Source organism: Sinocyclocheilus anshuiensis, unplaced genomic scaffold, assembly GCF_001515605.1.
Source record: "Sinocyclocheilus anshuiensis isolate Anshui unplaced genomic scaffold, SAMN03320099.WGS_v1.1 scaffold987, whole genome shotgun sequence".
Taxonomy (NCBI): Eukaryota; Metazoa; Chordata; class Actinopteri; order Cypriniformes; family Cyprinidae; genus Sinocyclocheilus; species Sinocyclocheilus anshuiensis.
In genome coordinates this window covers 536067-548362 of record NW_015542416.1, presented here as the reverse complement: position 1 = coordinate 548362, position 12296 = coordinate 536067, and the positions used below count along the sequence as shown (strand labels likewise).

General features: G+C 36.5%; 1 protein-coding gene across 2 annotated transcripts in view; it reads left to right on the top strand.

Annotated features, from left to right (window-relative positions):
• vopp1b (VOPP1 WW domain binding protein b) overlaps positions 1 to 12296 on the top strand; it is a 40448-nt gene that overhangs the window by 20244 nt on the left and 7908 nt on the right. Inside the window, exons 3-4 of one of the 2 annotated variants that reach the window (XM_016492875.1) lie at positions 9716 to 9793; positions 10982 to 11115. In XM_016492875.1, the coding sequence (XP_016348361.1) occupies positions 9716 to 9793; positions 10982 to 11115 (212 nt within the window). Of the gene's footprint in view, positions 1 to 8776; positions 8855 to 9715; positions 9794 to 10981; positions 11116 to 12296 lie in introns of both variants that reach the window. The other variant, XM_016492876.1, reaches the window with a different exon arrangement.

The following is a 12296-nucleotide window of genomic DNA, read 5'->3' as shown; positions in this document are numbered from 1 at the left end:
AACTCAAATACGTGTCTATAATCCGTAATAACGCTTCCTCTAGTGAAAAAGTGGTCTGGTCTGAATCAGGAGAGAAATCTGCACAGATCAAGCACCGTTTACAAGCCAAAACAACTTGTATGTTGCTGGATTCTGATGTGAGAGACAACAGGAGATGCACCTTTTCACTGGAGGAAGAGTGCAGCTGGTCAAACAAAATGCTGACCTTTACATGTGACATTGTGATATTTGGTTTTACCGAGTGAGAAATGATGGTCTCAGCTGGTAGAGATGAGTGTGTGTGTTTGTGACAGATGGAGTCAGGTTTGTGTTGTTGTTGTTGTGTAAGCGGTGGACTGTGAGATTGCCTTTCATGGTTTCCAGCAACTCTGAACACGAGACCACTAGATGCTAAGATGCTATCTCTCTTATCTTTATGTTATCAACTGTAGGAATATGGTTGACTCACTAGGATTGCGTTATATTTTATACAGATGTTTATCTGTTGTCTGGTTGTCTACATCAGATGGTCAGTGTCACCTTGTGGCCTTTGGGCGATGACACAACACTGTTTTTGTGTGGAGATAAATACAATACACCTTCTCAACAGTAAGCATGTTTTTAATTTGTAAATTAAAATTTGTTTTGGTATTTCTTTTGGGGGTGCATAAATTATTTTAAACTTGTGTGATGCAACCAACGTGCAGAAACTACCAAATTAATATATTTCTTTCTTTTTCTTCATCATATACACTCTTATTTTGTCTGATTTTTAAAGATCCAACACTGTAAAATTGATTTTTCCAAATTGTAAACAAAGATTGGAGTACATTTTACAAAACGAAAAAAAAAAAAACTATTTCAGTTTTTTTACAGTCTTTTAAAAATCCTTGCTGTTCCCTTTTAAGGGAACTCGCACTGCGTCCTCTAGTAGTGGACTCTATGGGGAATGCAATCAGCATGACCGGTGTCTGAAACACGTGTGAAAACACTCCAGATCATTGGACCGCACAGCCCATGACGTCATTAGAATAAGTATAAGAGGATGCCTGTAATGCATGTCATCAGCTTCTTTTGTCTTCAGGAGCGTTTGTTTGTGTACGTGTAGGAAACACTCTGCAAAGTGTGCGAAACCGCTCCCTATCCACTATATAGTGCACTATATTGGATGTCGGGTCCGAATTCTGAGTGAACGACTTAATTCCCTACATTCATTCACTACTTTTTACCCACAATGCATTCTGATTTCGAGTGTACAGTTGATGTACACTCGCTGAAGCACTATTTCCCACAATCCAATGCGGGGTAGCGACGAGCTGGAAGAGAGAGCGGGAGCGAGCGAGTTTGAAGGAGAGATGCCATTTATATTGTTCTTATTTCTGCTTTAACGTTTATATTTCATACATTATTTATATTAAAATATATTATGTAGGCATTAACTCAATTTAATATTTTACTAATTTACTGAGGTTGCATCTTTCTTAATTTACAAAAATTATGATAATTTGGTGGATAATTTAAAATTGATCACCTATAGGTAGCGTATTCATTCTGATGTAAAATTAGCGGTCGCCTGAGGGCGCTCTACGACCATTGTCATCTTATCTGAGTGCAAAACTCTGCTTGGGAGAGTTTCAAGATACTATAAATAATAAATACATAAAATTATGAACATGCTAATGTGTATTTATATTTGTTGACAGTATTTTAATAGTATTTAATGATTATGAACATATAAGCATTACAAAACAAATGAATAATATACCATCGATGAAACCACAAAGCTGACGCAGAGGTATGTATAATTACAATATAAAGTCATTTTGAGTGTTATTGCTATTAATATTATTTTCTAAAATAAGGTGCATGTAATATAAGTTCATACGTGGCCTCATGCGCAGTGTAGCCTACACGTCACCGTCCGAATCCGTTCACTCCTTTCTGATATAGTGCACTCAACTGCCATACACTATATAGGGATTAGTGAATGAGTGAGCGATTTCAGACACAGCTTTAGTGTGTGCCTCCGTTTGAGGACCTGACGACATGCATGATTGAATGCTCTCATTGCGCTTATTATGAATAAGTGTGAATGTGCGTTTGACTTACGAGACGGCGGGATGCGCTCATGGTGATGCATTCGCGAGGCTACCGAGAGCAGAGGTAAAGCTTCGCTTTTACTTGAGATTGTAGACAGTGTTTGCATGAGTGCATTCACCTCTCGAGGGAGTCACACAGGCTTAATGCAATGCATTCGCGGCAGTTTCTGTTCTCGCCTGATTCTTGAGGGAATCTAGTGTTTGAACAGAGCGTGTTTGGCTCTCGAGGGAGCTGAATGCACACTGCGTGATGTGATCACCCTGAGAAATGCCTCATATGCTTGATTCTCTATTGCGGGGCATGGAAGGAATCTGACGGGAAGTGCTTCCCTTTTCAGCAATTCCTTTCTTTCTGTTCTCTCCCAAGGGATAGTAGTCAAAATAATCGGTTCCACCCAGGCTTGACTTTCTTTCGATGGATTGCGGTGAGGTGGGATCAAGCACAGAGTTTCCGTTTTGAGCTCCTCTTGTTACCTCTTTTAAGCGGAAGTCTATCAAATATGTATGAGAACCGTTTCCTTTGGTGGCTATCCCTTTTATGAAGATTGTACCAAGATGCCCATCCCCAGTGATTTTGGTTTAAGTAGGGTTCCTTGCTCTCTTCTTGGCAGCATCTCAGGTTGATCTGCCTCCAGTGTATTTACGGCAGCCCACCTTAAACGTTGTCAAAGCTGATAATTGTCTGAGGACAGTTCCCTTTGACTAGCTGCCTGGGTGGAGCGAGACGTCCCTCACTACGTATGTCGATATTGAAGCAGGGTTCCTTGCTCCTCTGTTCAATCCACATGTAAAGGTTCCTTGGATTGAGCTCTCGTAAAGACTCCCTACTGTGGAAGTAGTTTTGTCAAATATGTACTGGTTGAGGCTGGTTTTCTTTGATAAGATAAGAGAGTCGAGAGCTTTTTCCCTACCGAATATTTCAGGTAGCCAGGTCGGGCTACCTTGGTGCTTTCTAGGGCATAGATGGTCCCCCTGAGGTTCCCTTTTGATATTATAGGCTGCCTCCCCTGATCTCAGGGTTTTCTCAAGCAGGCGGTCCCCTGAATCCCACATGCTTTGGGCTGTCTCCCCTGCTTTAGGGTTTTAAGTAGATGGGCCATTGTTTTGGGAGCTGTTTGAGGACAGCTGTGTTCCCAATAGGGATGGGCGATACCTTATCGCTTGCGATATACCGGAAAAAATTCTCCCCATGATAAGAATTAGTCTTTCCGCGATAATAACGATAAAGTCTATTTGATGACATATTTCTGTGTGCAACAGTGCGGAGCGACATGGCCCGAGGCGGACGTGAAATTGAGGAGGAGTTTATCGCTAAATGAGGAGCTCCTTCTACAATCTGGAACTGGTTTGGTCAGTGTTGTACACTGCACAAAAAAATCGGTCTGAATAAATGTAGTACAGTAGCATGTGTGCGATACAGTTTTGCATGTGTATAAGCCTATTTACAAACCTGTTGTCCAACAAAAATATCATTTATTGACATGCTTTTTCTCCAAATTAACTTAATAACATAGTCGAGTGTTTGAAATAACTTCTTTTTGTGACCAGACATGGATTCATATTACAGAATGATAGTGTTATATACAGTGATAAAGGCTATCGATTAGCATTGCATTATAAATATACTTTCCTTATAAAAAATACCCAAGATTGCTTGAAGAACACAGATAAACCATATATTTTGTGTATTTCCTATGTTTATTGTCTTTAAGTTTCATCAGTTAAGATTTCTCTATCTCCATTGTGCGTTTTATTCAGTGATAACTGGATTCCTTTTTCCATATTAGGGATTTCCTGGAGTGTTGTCAGTGCCATTACTTCTGCGATGCATATGTGTAGTTTCTGCGCAAGAGTGCCCTCTGGCTTCCAGTATGAATTAAACAGTCATTACATTACGTGTGTACTCAGTAATGCTCACAACACCCTATTTTGGGTAAAAATAGGAAAGATAATACATTTCTCTAAAGAAACAGGATTCCCTGAATTATCGTCATTGATATCATTATTGCAATAAATACCAGAAATATTGTGTCCAGGTGTCATTGCTGTGGGTGTTTGCCACTATTTTTGGTGCACTTTTCACCAGGTGAACAGGCAATGCACTGAGGCATGGCATAGTGGGTATTTCATTCCCAATAGTGTCCACTAGAGGACGCAGTGCGAGTTCCCTTGGAGTGGAACGTCTTGGGTTATGCATGTAACAATGGTTCTCTGAGAGGGAACAAGACTGTGTCCCCTTGCCATGCCTGTTTCACATCTCCTTCAAACAAAAAATTTGATGACGCCCTCTCTCATATGTAACCCAAGGTCTTTCTTCATAATAATTTGTCAACTTTTACTAGCAATTTCCGAGTGAAAATTATTTCAAAGTAAATCCAACACCAAATGTTTTTGTAATGTCTTACAAGTAAGAACATTTTTTGTTGTTTATTATTAGTCAGAGTATTCTTAATTAATAGGAGAGACATACATTTCAGTCATAAACAAAAAAGTGGTTATATATTCAACATACTATACTCAATTGCAGTTTTGTTGCTGTTGCTTAGTCATTAAAATTACAGGACTTGTTTTGGATCCTTTCAGTTTGTGTGACTGATAGCGTGTGATGATTCTCCCAGAGGTTTGCTGAAAATCAGCACTGACATCTTGACTCGTGCTTGAAGTCCAGTCATTCTCTCAGACATGAAGAGCTTCAGAGGAAAAACTCAGGTCAGAACTGCCTTCTGTGAAGCTGAACTGTCCTTACACTCGAGAAGCTCAATGCCAACACTGTTCTGACTCACATACAGGTAAAGGATAATATCAGCACAGAACAGAACAGCATTTGCTCACTTCAGAACTAAGTGGTATATTTTGCCGTGGTAAACTGTCTGACACACGCTGAGATATAGTCCTATAATTTACGTAAATCACAGTCTATTCCGATCCATTAGGCCCTGAGAGAATTCATTGTTAAAGACGGTTCTGTGACATTAGATTTATATTAAATTGATGCTTTCAGCAGGACGCCGGCTGAGGCTCTGACTTTATTTGCTTCTATTTACACATAGCTTGCACTATACAACTCTTTTATTTCTGCATGCGTGGTATGATTCATTAGTAACAAAACACCTAAAGCAATAAATAAATAAAATACAAAAAAAATAATATAATCTAATATAATTTTTGAACAGGGCCAACAATATTTTAAATGTGATATTTGAACATTTTTGAAACACTTTTGTCTCCCAAAATCAAAGCAAATATATGCAGAAACATGTAAACAAACAAATAAATAAATGAAAGCAGTTTTTTTCCTTAAATCAAATAGTTTTACGTTAGTTTTATAGTATGACAACTAATTCATTCTTTTTTTTTAATTATTAAATTCACTATTTAATTAATTAATTAATTTTATACGTGCGTGTATTGAAGGAAATGATACTTGGTTACACAAAAATTTTTTTAAGATTTTTCTTTTTCTTCAACACGTACACTCTTTGTCATTGACTCCTTTATAATTCTCTGAGATGCAGGACACAAAAAAATAAGTATTTAGCAGACAATATAGATTTGAACAAAGATAGTACATTTATGATGATGCATTTAGTATCTTTGTCAGATTTTTATTAGTGATCAACTGATTATCTTAGTGTTTAACACTGCATTTATTTGATCAAAAATTATGAAATATTGTCAAAATGTAAAATTGTAATAAAAGTTTTCTAGGTGAATATTATGTTAAAATGTAATGTATTGCTGTGATGTACTGCATCATTACTCCAGTCTTCAGTGTCACATTTGATCTGTCACTTTTAATCAATTTAATGCGTCCTTGATGAATAAAAGTATTGATTTTGTCCCACAGGAAAAAAAAAACTTCCCCTGAATGTTTGCACTTTTATATATTTAACGTGAGATTATATTTGATCTTTCTTTAGTGCTGTATGGTATGAAATTGGTTGGCATTAAACACTGTGTCTTGTGTGCAGGCTGATGTATTTCTTTTTTAATTAATTTCTAATTGATGTATTGTTGCAGAGGGAGGTATCGTTGTGATGCTGCTCCTCTGATGTAATAATCACGTTCTCCTCCCGCTGGCTCCTCAGAAATGGCCCATTAAGTATGCTAATAGATCACAGTGGTTCTGATGGGCTCATTTATTTCTCATTTCACAATATGGCACAGCTTGGAAAAAGGGTGTAGTGCTTTCAGTGTTGTTTAGAGGAACATGCTGTCGTTCACAGAATATAGAGCTGAACATGTGTAGCGCTTGTTCAGGATTCTAACTGCTCTTGGGTTTTTCAGAAGTCTAAACGAGCAGGGTTTTAGCTGCTGAGACGGTCCTTTCTCTGTCGGTCGTTGCTTTGATTAGTGAGTCTCGGTCATTAGTGCTGCTGTCGAGCTGAAGCTCTGCTAAAATGGCCTTTGATTCCTCCTGAAGAGCTCCAGCTCATCTCTGTTTGATGTGACAGGACAGAAGAGCCACTGAAGAAACCAGCATTAAACAGCAAATCAGCACAGTTCTTTCTCTTCTCATGCACGGGGCTTTCAGTTTGCTCTGAAATGATTCCGTTTAGCAGAAGCTGCATAAATCACAGCATCTAGAAAAGCTCAGAATAAAAACAAATACTGGGTTCATCCTTTGACATCACTGTCCGTTGACTGCTCATACTCGCTGATGTTCCTGCTGCTGTTGTCACACCAAAGATAGCAATAAAGAATGACTTTTATTATCTGAAACCGGTAGCATGCACTTCGCCACAGGACCTGAAGGAGAACAGCCTGCTGCTCTGATAATGCGGATCAGATTTTCTCCGCAATCTACATTCATTCAGTTCAAGTAAATTGAGAGTCATGGAATTTAATAGGAACACAACTAATGCATTTACGTAAACTTTCATTAATTACTGCTTAATGTAAAGAATAAAGTAAAAACAGAATAATAAATAAACAACTTATTAAAGGAAGTGGAAAATGTTTCCCATATCTTCTGTAGTTGTCGTCTTGGGCTGTGTGACAGATGTAGACTAGTTTATATGTGTTGGGTAACCACAAAAATTAGAAGTGATAAAATACTTTAGCAATAGTTAAAATGAAACAACACTCTGCTCTGCTTCATGTCTTTATTGCTATAGGATCCACACCAGTGTTGGGTTTGCTGATCAGATGCACAGGCATGCTTTAATTGAGAGAATCTGAATAATTGATGCTTCTCAGCATATGTTCATATTTCAGGTGATATTATCTGTGAATCAATAATGCATTGGATCTCAGCTCAGACAGACCATAACTACTCAAACGGCACTGTGATGTTGTTTCCACACACAAATATTGTGCAGCACGACTGTTTTCAACATTGATAATAATCAGAAATGTTTGTTGAGCAGCAAATCAGCATATTAGAATGATTTCTGAAGATCATGTGACACTGAAGACTGGAGTAATGATGCTGAAAATACAGCTGCGCATCACAGAAATACATTACAGTTTAACAGAGATTCACATAGAAAACAGCTGTTTTACATTGTAATAATATTTCATAATTTCTACTGTATTTTGATCGAATAAATGCAACTTTGGGTGAGCAAAAGTGACTTAAAAGTGACTATTAAAAAACATAGATAGATAGATCGATAGATGTATATTGTGCTTTCATGTATTACAATGTTTAGTGCAATAAATAATTATTGTAATTAACACAATAATATATATTTTATAATAACATTTCCATATAGTAGATAAATCATGTTTTATTGGTCATTACTGCCACATTCTGCCACTAATAACATTGGCTCAACTCATTTTTAATTGCTACTCATTATAACACAATTACAAAATGAAAATCCCCGTTCAGCAGTTGGAGAGATCCTGCTGTGATGAAAATGAGTCTCTTTGACCGTCGCTTCTTCTCACTGCTTCACTCAGTGTCACCAACGGTATCTGTGACCCTGGAGCACAAAACCAGTCATAAGGGTCAATGTTTTGAAATTGAGATTTATACATCATCTGAAAGCTGAATAAATAATCTTTCCATTGATGTATGGTTTGTTAGGATCGGACAATATTTGGTCTGAGATACAACTATTTGAAAATCTGGAATCTGAGGGTGCAAAAAAATCTAAATATTGAGAAAATCATCTTTAAAGTTGTTCAGATGAAGTTCTTAGCATATTACTAATCAAAAATTAAGTTTTGATATATTTACAGTAGGAAATTTACAAAATATCTTCATGGAACATGATCTTTACTTAATATCCTAATGATTTTTTGCATAAAAGAAAAATTGATAATTTTGACCCATACAATGTGTTGTTGGCTATTGCTACAAATATACCCCAGCGACTTAAGACTGTTTTTGTGCTGCAGGGTCACATTTGTGGTTTGATTGCAGAAGAACTGTGAGGTGAAGCCTTCAAAGGTTAATAAAATGTTCGGCTGGACTCTGATCACTGCAGGATTCTGAACTGTTTAATGTTGCACAAAATGTATAAAAGGTTTGCAAATACTGCAGCTGCTGTGGAAAGACAATCTTCTTATTAGTATTAGTATTCAGTGTATCAGCAGTTCAGTGCATCTGTTTTCATTCATCATTGTTCATGTTTTCTGTGAATGAGATGGCATCGGCTCTCGGTGAAGAGTCCTGGATCTGTGCACACATTTAGTTGGAAATGGAAATGAACTGATTGCATCTTTTCTTCTTCACGGTTTCTCCACAGATGTCCCTCGTACGAGGACTGCTGTGGGACTCGCTGCTGCGTCCGAGCGCTTTCCATCCAGAGACTCTGGTATTTCTGGTAAGAATGGCCTTTTCTTCTCCTTTTATACATTGTTACTTTGTGTTTTATTTTTCATTTACTGTATGATTTACTATTTTCATATCTGTGACCCTGGAGCACAAAACCAGTCATAAGGGTCAATTTTTTGAAATTGAGATTTATACATCATCTGAAAGCTGAATAAATAATCTTTCCATTGATGTATGGTTTGTTAGGATCGGACAATATTTGGTCTGAGATACAACTATTTGAAAATCTGGAATCTGAGGGTGCAAAAAAATCTAAATATTGAGAAAATCATCTTTAAAGTTGTTCAGATGAAGTTCTTAGCATATTACTAATCAAAAATTAAGTTTTGATATATTTACAGTAGGAAATTTACAAAATATCTTCATGGAACATGATCTTTACTTAATATCCTAATGATTTTTTGCATAAAAGAAAAATTGATAATTTTGACCCATACAATGTGTTGTTGGCTATTGCTACAAATATACCCCAGCGACTTAAGACTGTTTTTGTGCTGCAGGGTCACATTTGTGGTTTGATTGCAGAAGAACTGTGAGGTGAAGCCTTCAAAGGTTAATAAAATGTTCGGCTGGACTCTGATCACTGCAGGATTCTGAACTGTTTAATGTTGCACAAAATGTATAAAAGGTTTGCAAATACTGCAGCTGCTGTGGAAAGACAATCTTCTTATTAGTATTAGTATTCAGTGTATCAGCAGTTCAGTGCATCTGTTTTCATTCATCATTGTTCATGTTTTCTGTGAATGAGATGGCATCGGCTCTCGGTGAAGAGTCCTGGATCTGTGCACACATTTAGTTGGAAATGGAAATGAACTGATTGCATCTTTTCTTCTTCACGGTTTCTCCACAGATGTCGCTCGTACGAGGACTGCTGTGGGACTCGCTGCTGCGTCCGAGCGCTTTCCATCCAGAGACTCTGGTATTTCTGGTAAGAATGGCCTTTTCTTCTCCTTTTATACATTGTTACTTTGTGTTTTATTTTTCATTTACTGTATGATTTACTATTTTCACTCTGAAATTGCCAGTAAATTTCACAAATAATTATAAAACAGCAAGTTACATGGACTTAAATGTGAAATTTTGAAGTTGAAAAACTGAACTAGTATTTTTGGTAGCACTTTACTTAAAGCCTTTATGTATAATGCATTATAAAAGTAGTTTCAGTGCATTAATTATGCTTTGTAATGCATTGTATGATCTCAAGAATAATTGTAACTACAGTTATAATACTTCAATATTTGTTGTTACACTTTTAAAAAGTATAATGCACATGAAAAACAAACCTACAAATATTATAATGCATTTTAAATTTGTTTTTAAAAAATCATGAAAAGATATAATGCATTACAATGTACATTATGATGAATACCTTTATAATGCATTATGCATAAAGGCTTTAAGTAAAGTGTTACCGTATTTTCTTGTAAAACATACTGCAATAATCTTTGGGTCAAATATGAAAAAGGTTTTCAAGCATCAAAACAAACGTTTAATACAGCTTTCAAATTTAAGGGTTTTTCCTTCATACATTCCCTTCAATTTCCTGTTTCATTTTACTTGTTCTGAGCAAAAAAATAATGACTATCATACATTTTTACCATGATTAAGACACCCACTAAAATGTCATTCAGTGTAATAATAGATCACATACCAAAAAAGCTACACCAAGAATAATTAGAGGACATTAAAATACTGTATTTAAGGATCACAGTTCAGCCATAAAATACTAATGAATTATCAGTTTAAATCTTTGCCACTTTTTAAATCCTTCTAACCACCAGGTTTTACTCACTTGACAGCAAGAATACAGGTTAGAATAAGAGTTTTATTTTTACGTAAATATATCTGAATATTTCAGCCATATTCTTTACATTTTATTTTTACATTTTTAAGTTATTTGAAGCTATTTGTTACTTTTTTTAAGTTTAATTTGATGAAGACAGCAAACTGGGACATCTCATCTTTGACCCTTTTTTATTTAGCACTTCAATAAAACAGTATAGTATTGTAATTGTATTGTATTGTAATTGTAACTTCTGCCGTTTGTGGGTAATGTGCAGCAGCTGGCATGTGATTTGATGGTGGTTGTGTCAGTCGTGTGTCTGCTCTCTCATAGGCTGCTGCTGATGATGGGCGTGTTCTTCTGCTGCGGAGCGGGCTTCTTCATTCACCGGAGGATGTATCCATCAGCACTCAGCGAGGAGCCCGCCTTCAACGTGTCCTTCACCAGACAACCGGTCAGCTCGCCAGGTCAGCGTCGCACCATCACACCCTCATCACCATCGCCACCATCACAATAACATCATCACCATCACAACATCATCATCACAACATCACCATCACACAATCATCACCATCACACCATCATCACCATCACAACATCATCATCATCACCATCACACCATCATAACATCATCACCATCACACCATCATCACCATCACAACATCATCATCATCACCATCACACCATCATAACATCATCACCATCACACCATCATCACCATCACAACATCACCATCACACCATCACAACATCATCATCATCACCATCACACCATCATAACATCACCATCACACCATCATCACCATCATAACATCACCATCACAACATCATCACCATCATCACCATCATAACATCACCATCACACAATCATCACCATCATTACCATCACAGCATCACCATCACACCATCATTTCCATCACACCATCACCATCACAACATCATCACCATCATAACATCACCATCACACCATCATAACATCACCATCACACCATCATCGCCATCACAACATCATCACCATCACACCATCATCACCATCATCCAAAGCCTAAGTGTATATGGCAAAAAATATTGTCTTTTTTTCTTCTTCTTTTTCCAGAAGATTTGACCGATTCAAGATCATGATTTTGATGTTTTTTTGTTGTTCTTCTTTTTTTAAGGTTTAAGTAGTCCTCTTATCGTAATTTTAACATGATTCAAGTAACAAATTTATTAAAAACTTACAAAACCATCTGAATAAAGAAAGTTCTGTTCCAAGTGCAGAACACGTGAAGTTCAACACACTGTAAACGTAAAACAAATTACTTGTTAAATATGTTTGCAGAAAAGATGCATGAAATATTAAGGCAAATATTGTACAAACTTGTCTCAAACATATCCTATATGTTCATAAATAATATAAATACCATTTGTGACCCTGGGCCACAAAACCAGTCATAAGGGACAATATTTGGTTGAGATACAACTATTTTAAAATCTGGAATCTGAGGCTGCAAAAAAAATCTAAATATTGAGAAAATCATCTTTAAAGTTGTCCAAATTAAGTTCTTAGCAATGCATATTACTAATCAAAAATAAAGTTTTGATATATTTATGGTAGGAAATTTACAAAATATCTTCATGGAACATGATCTTTACTTAATATCCTAATG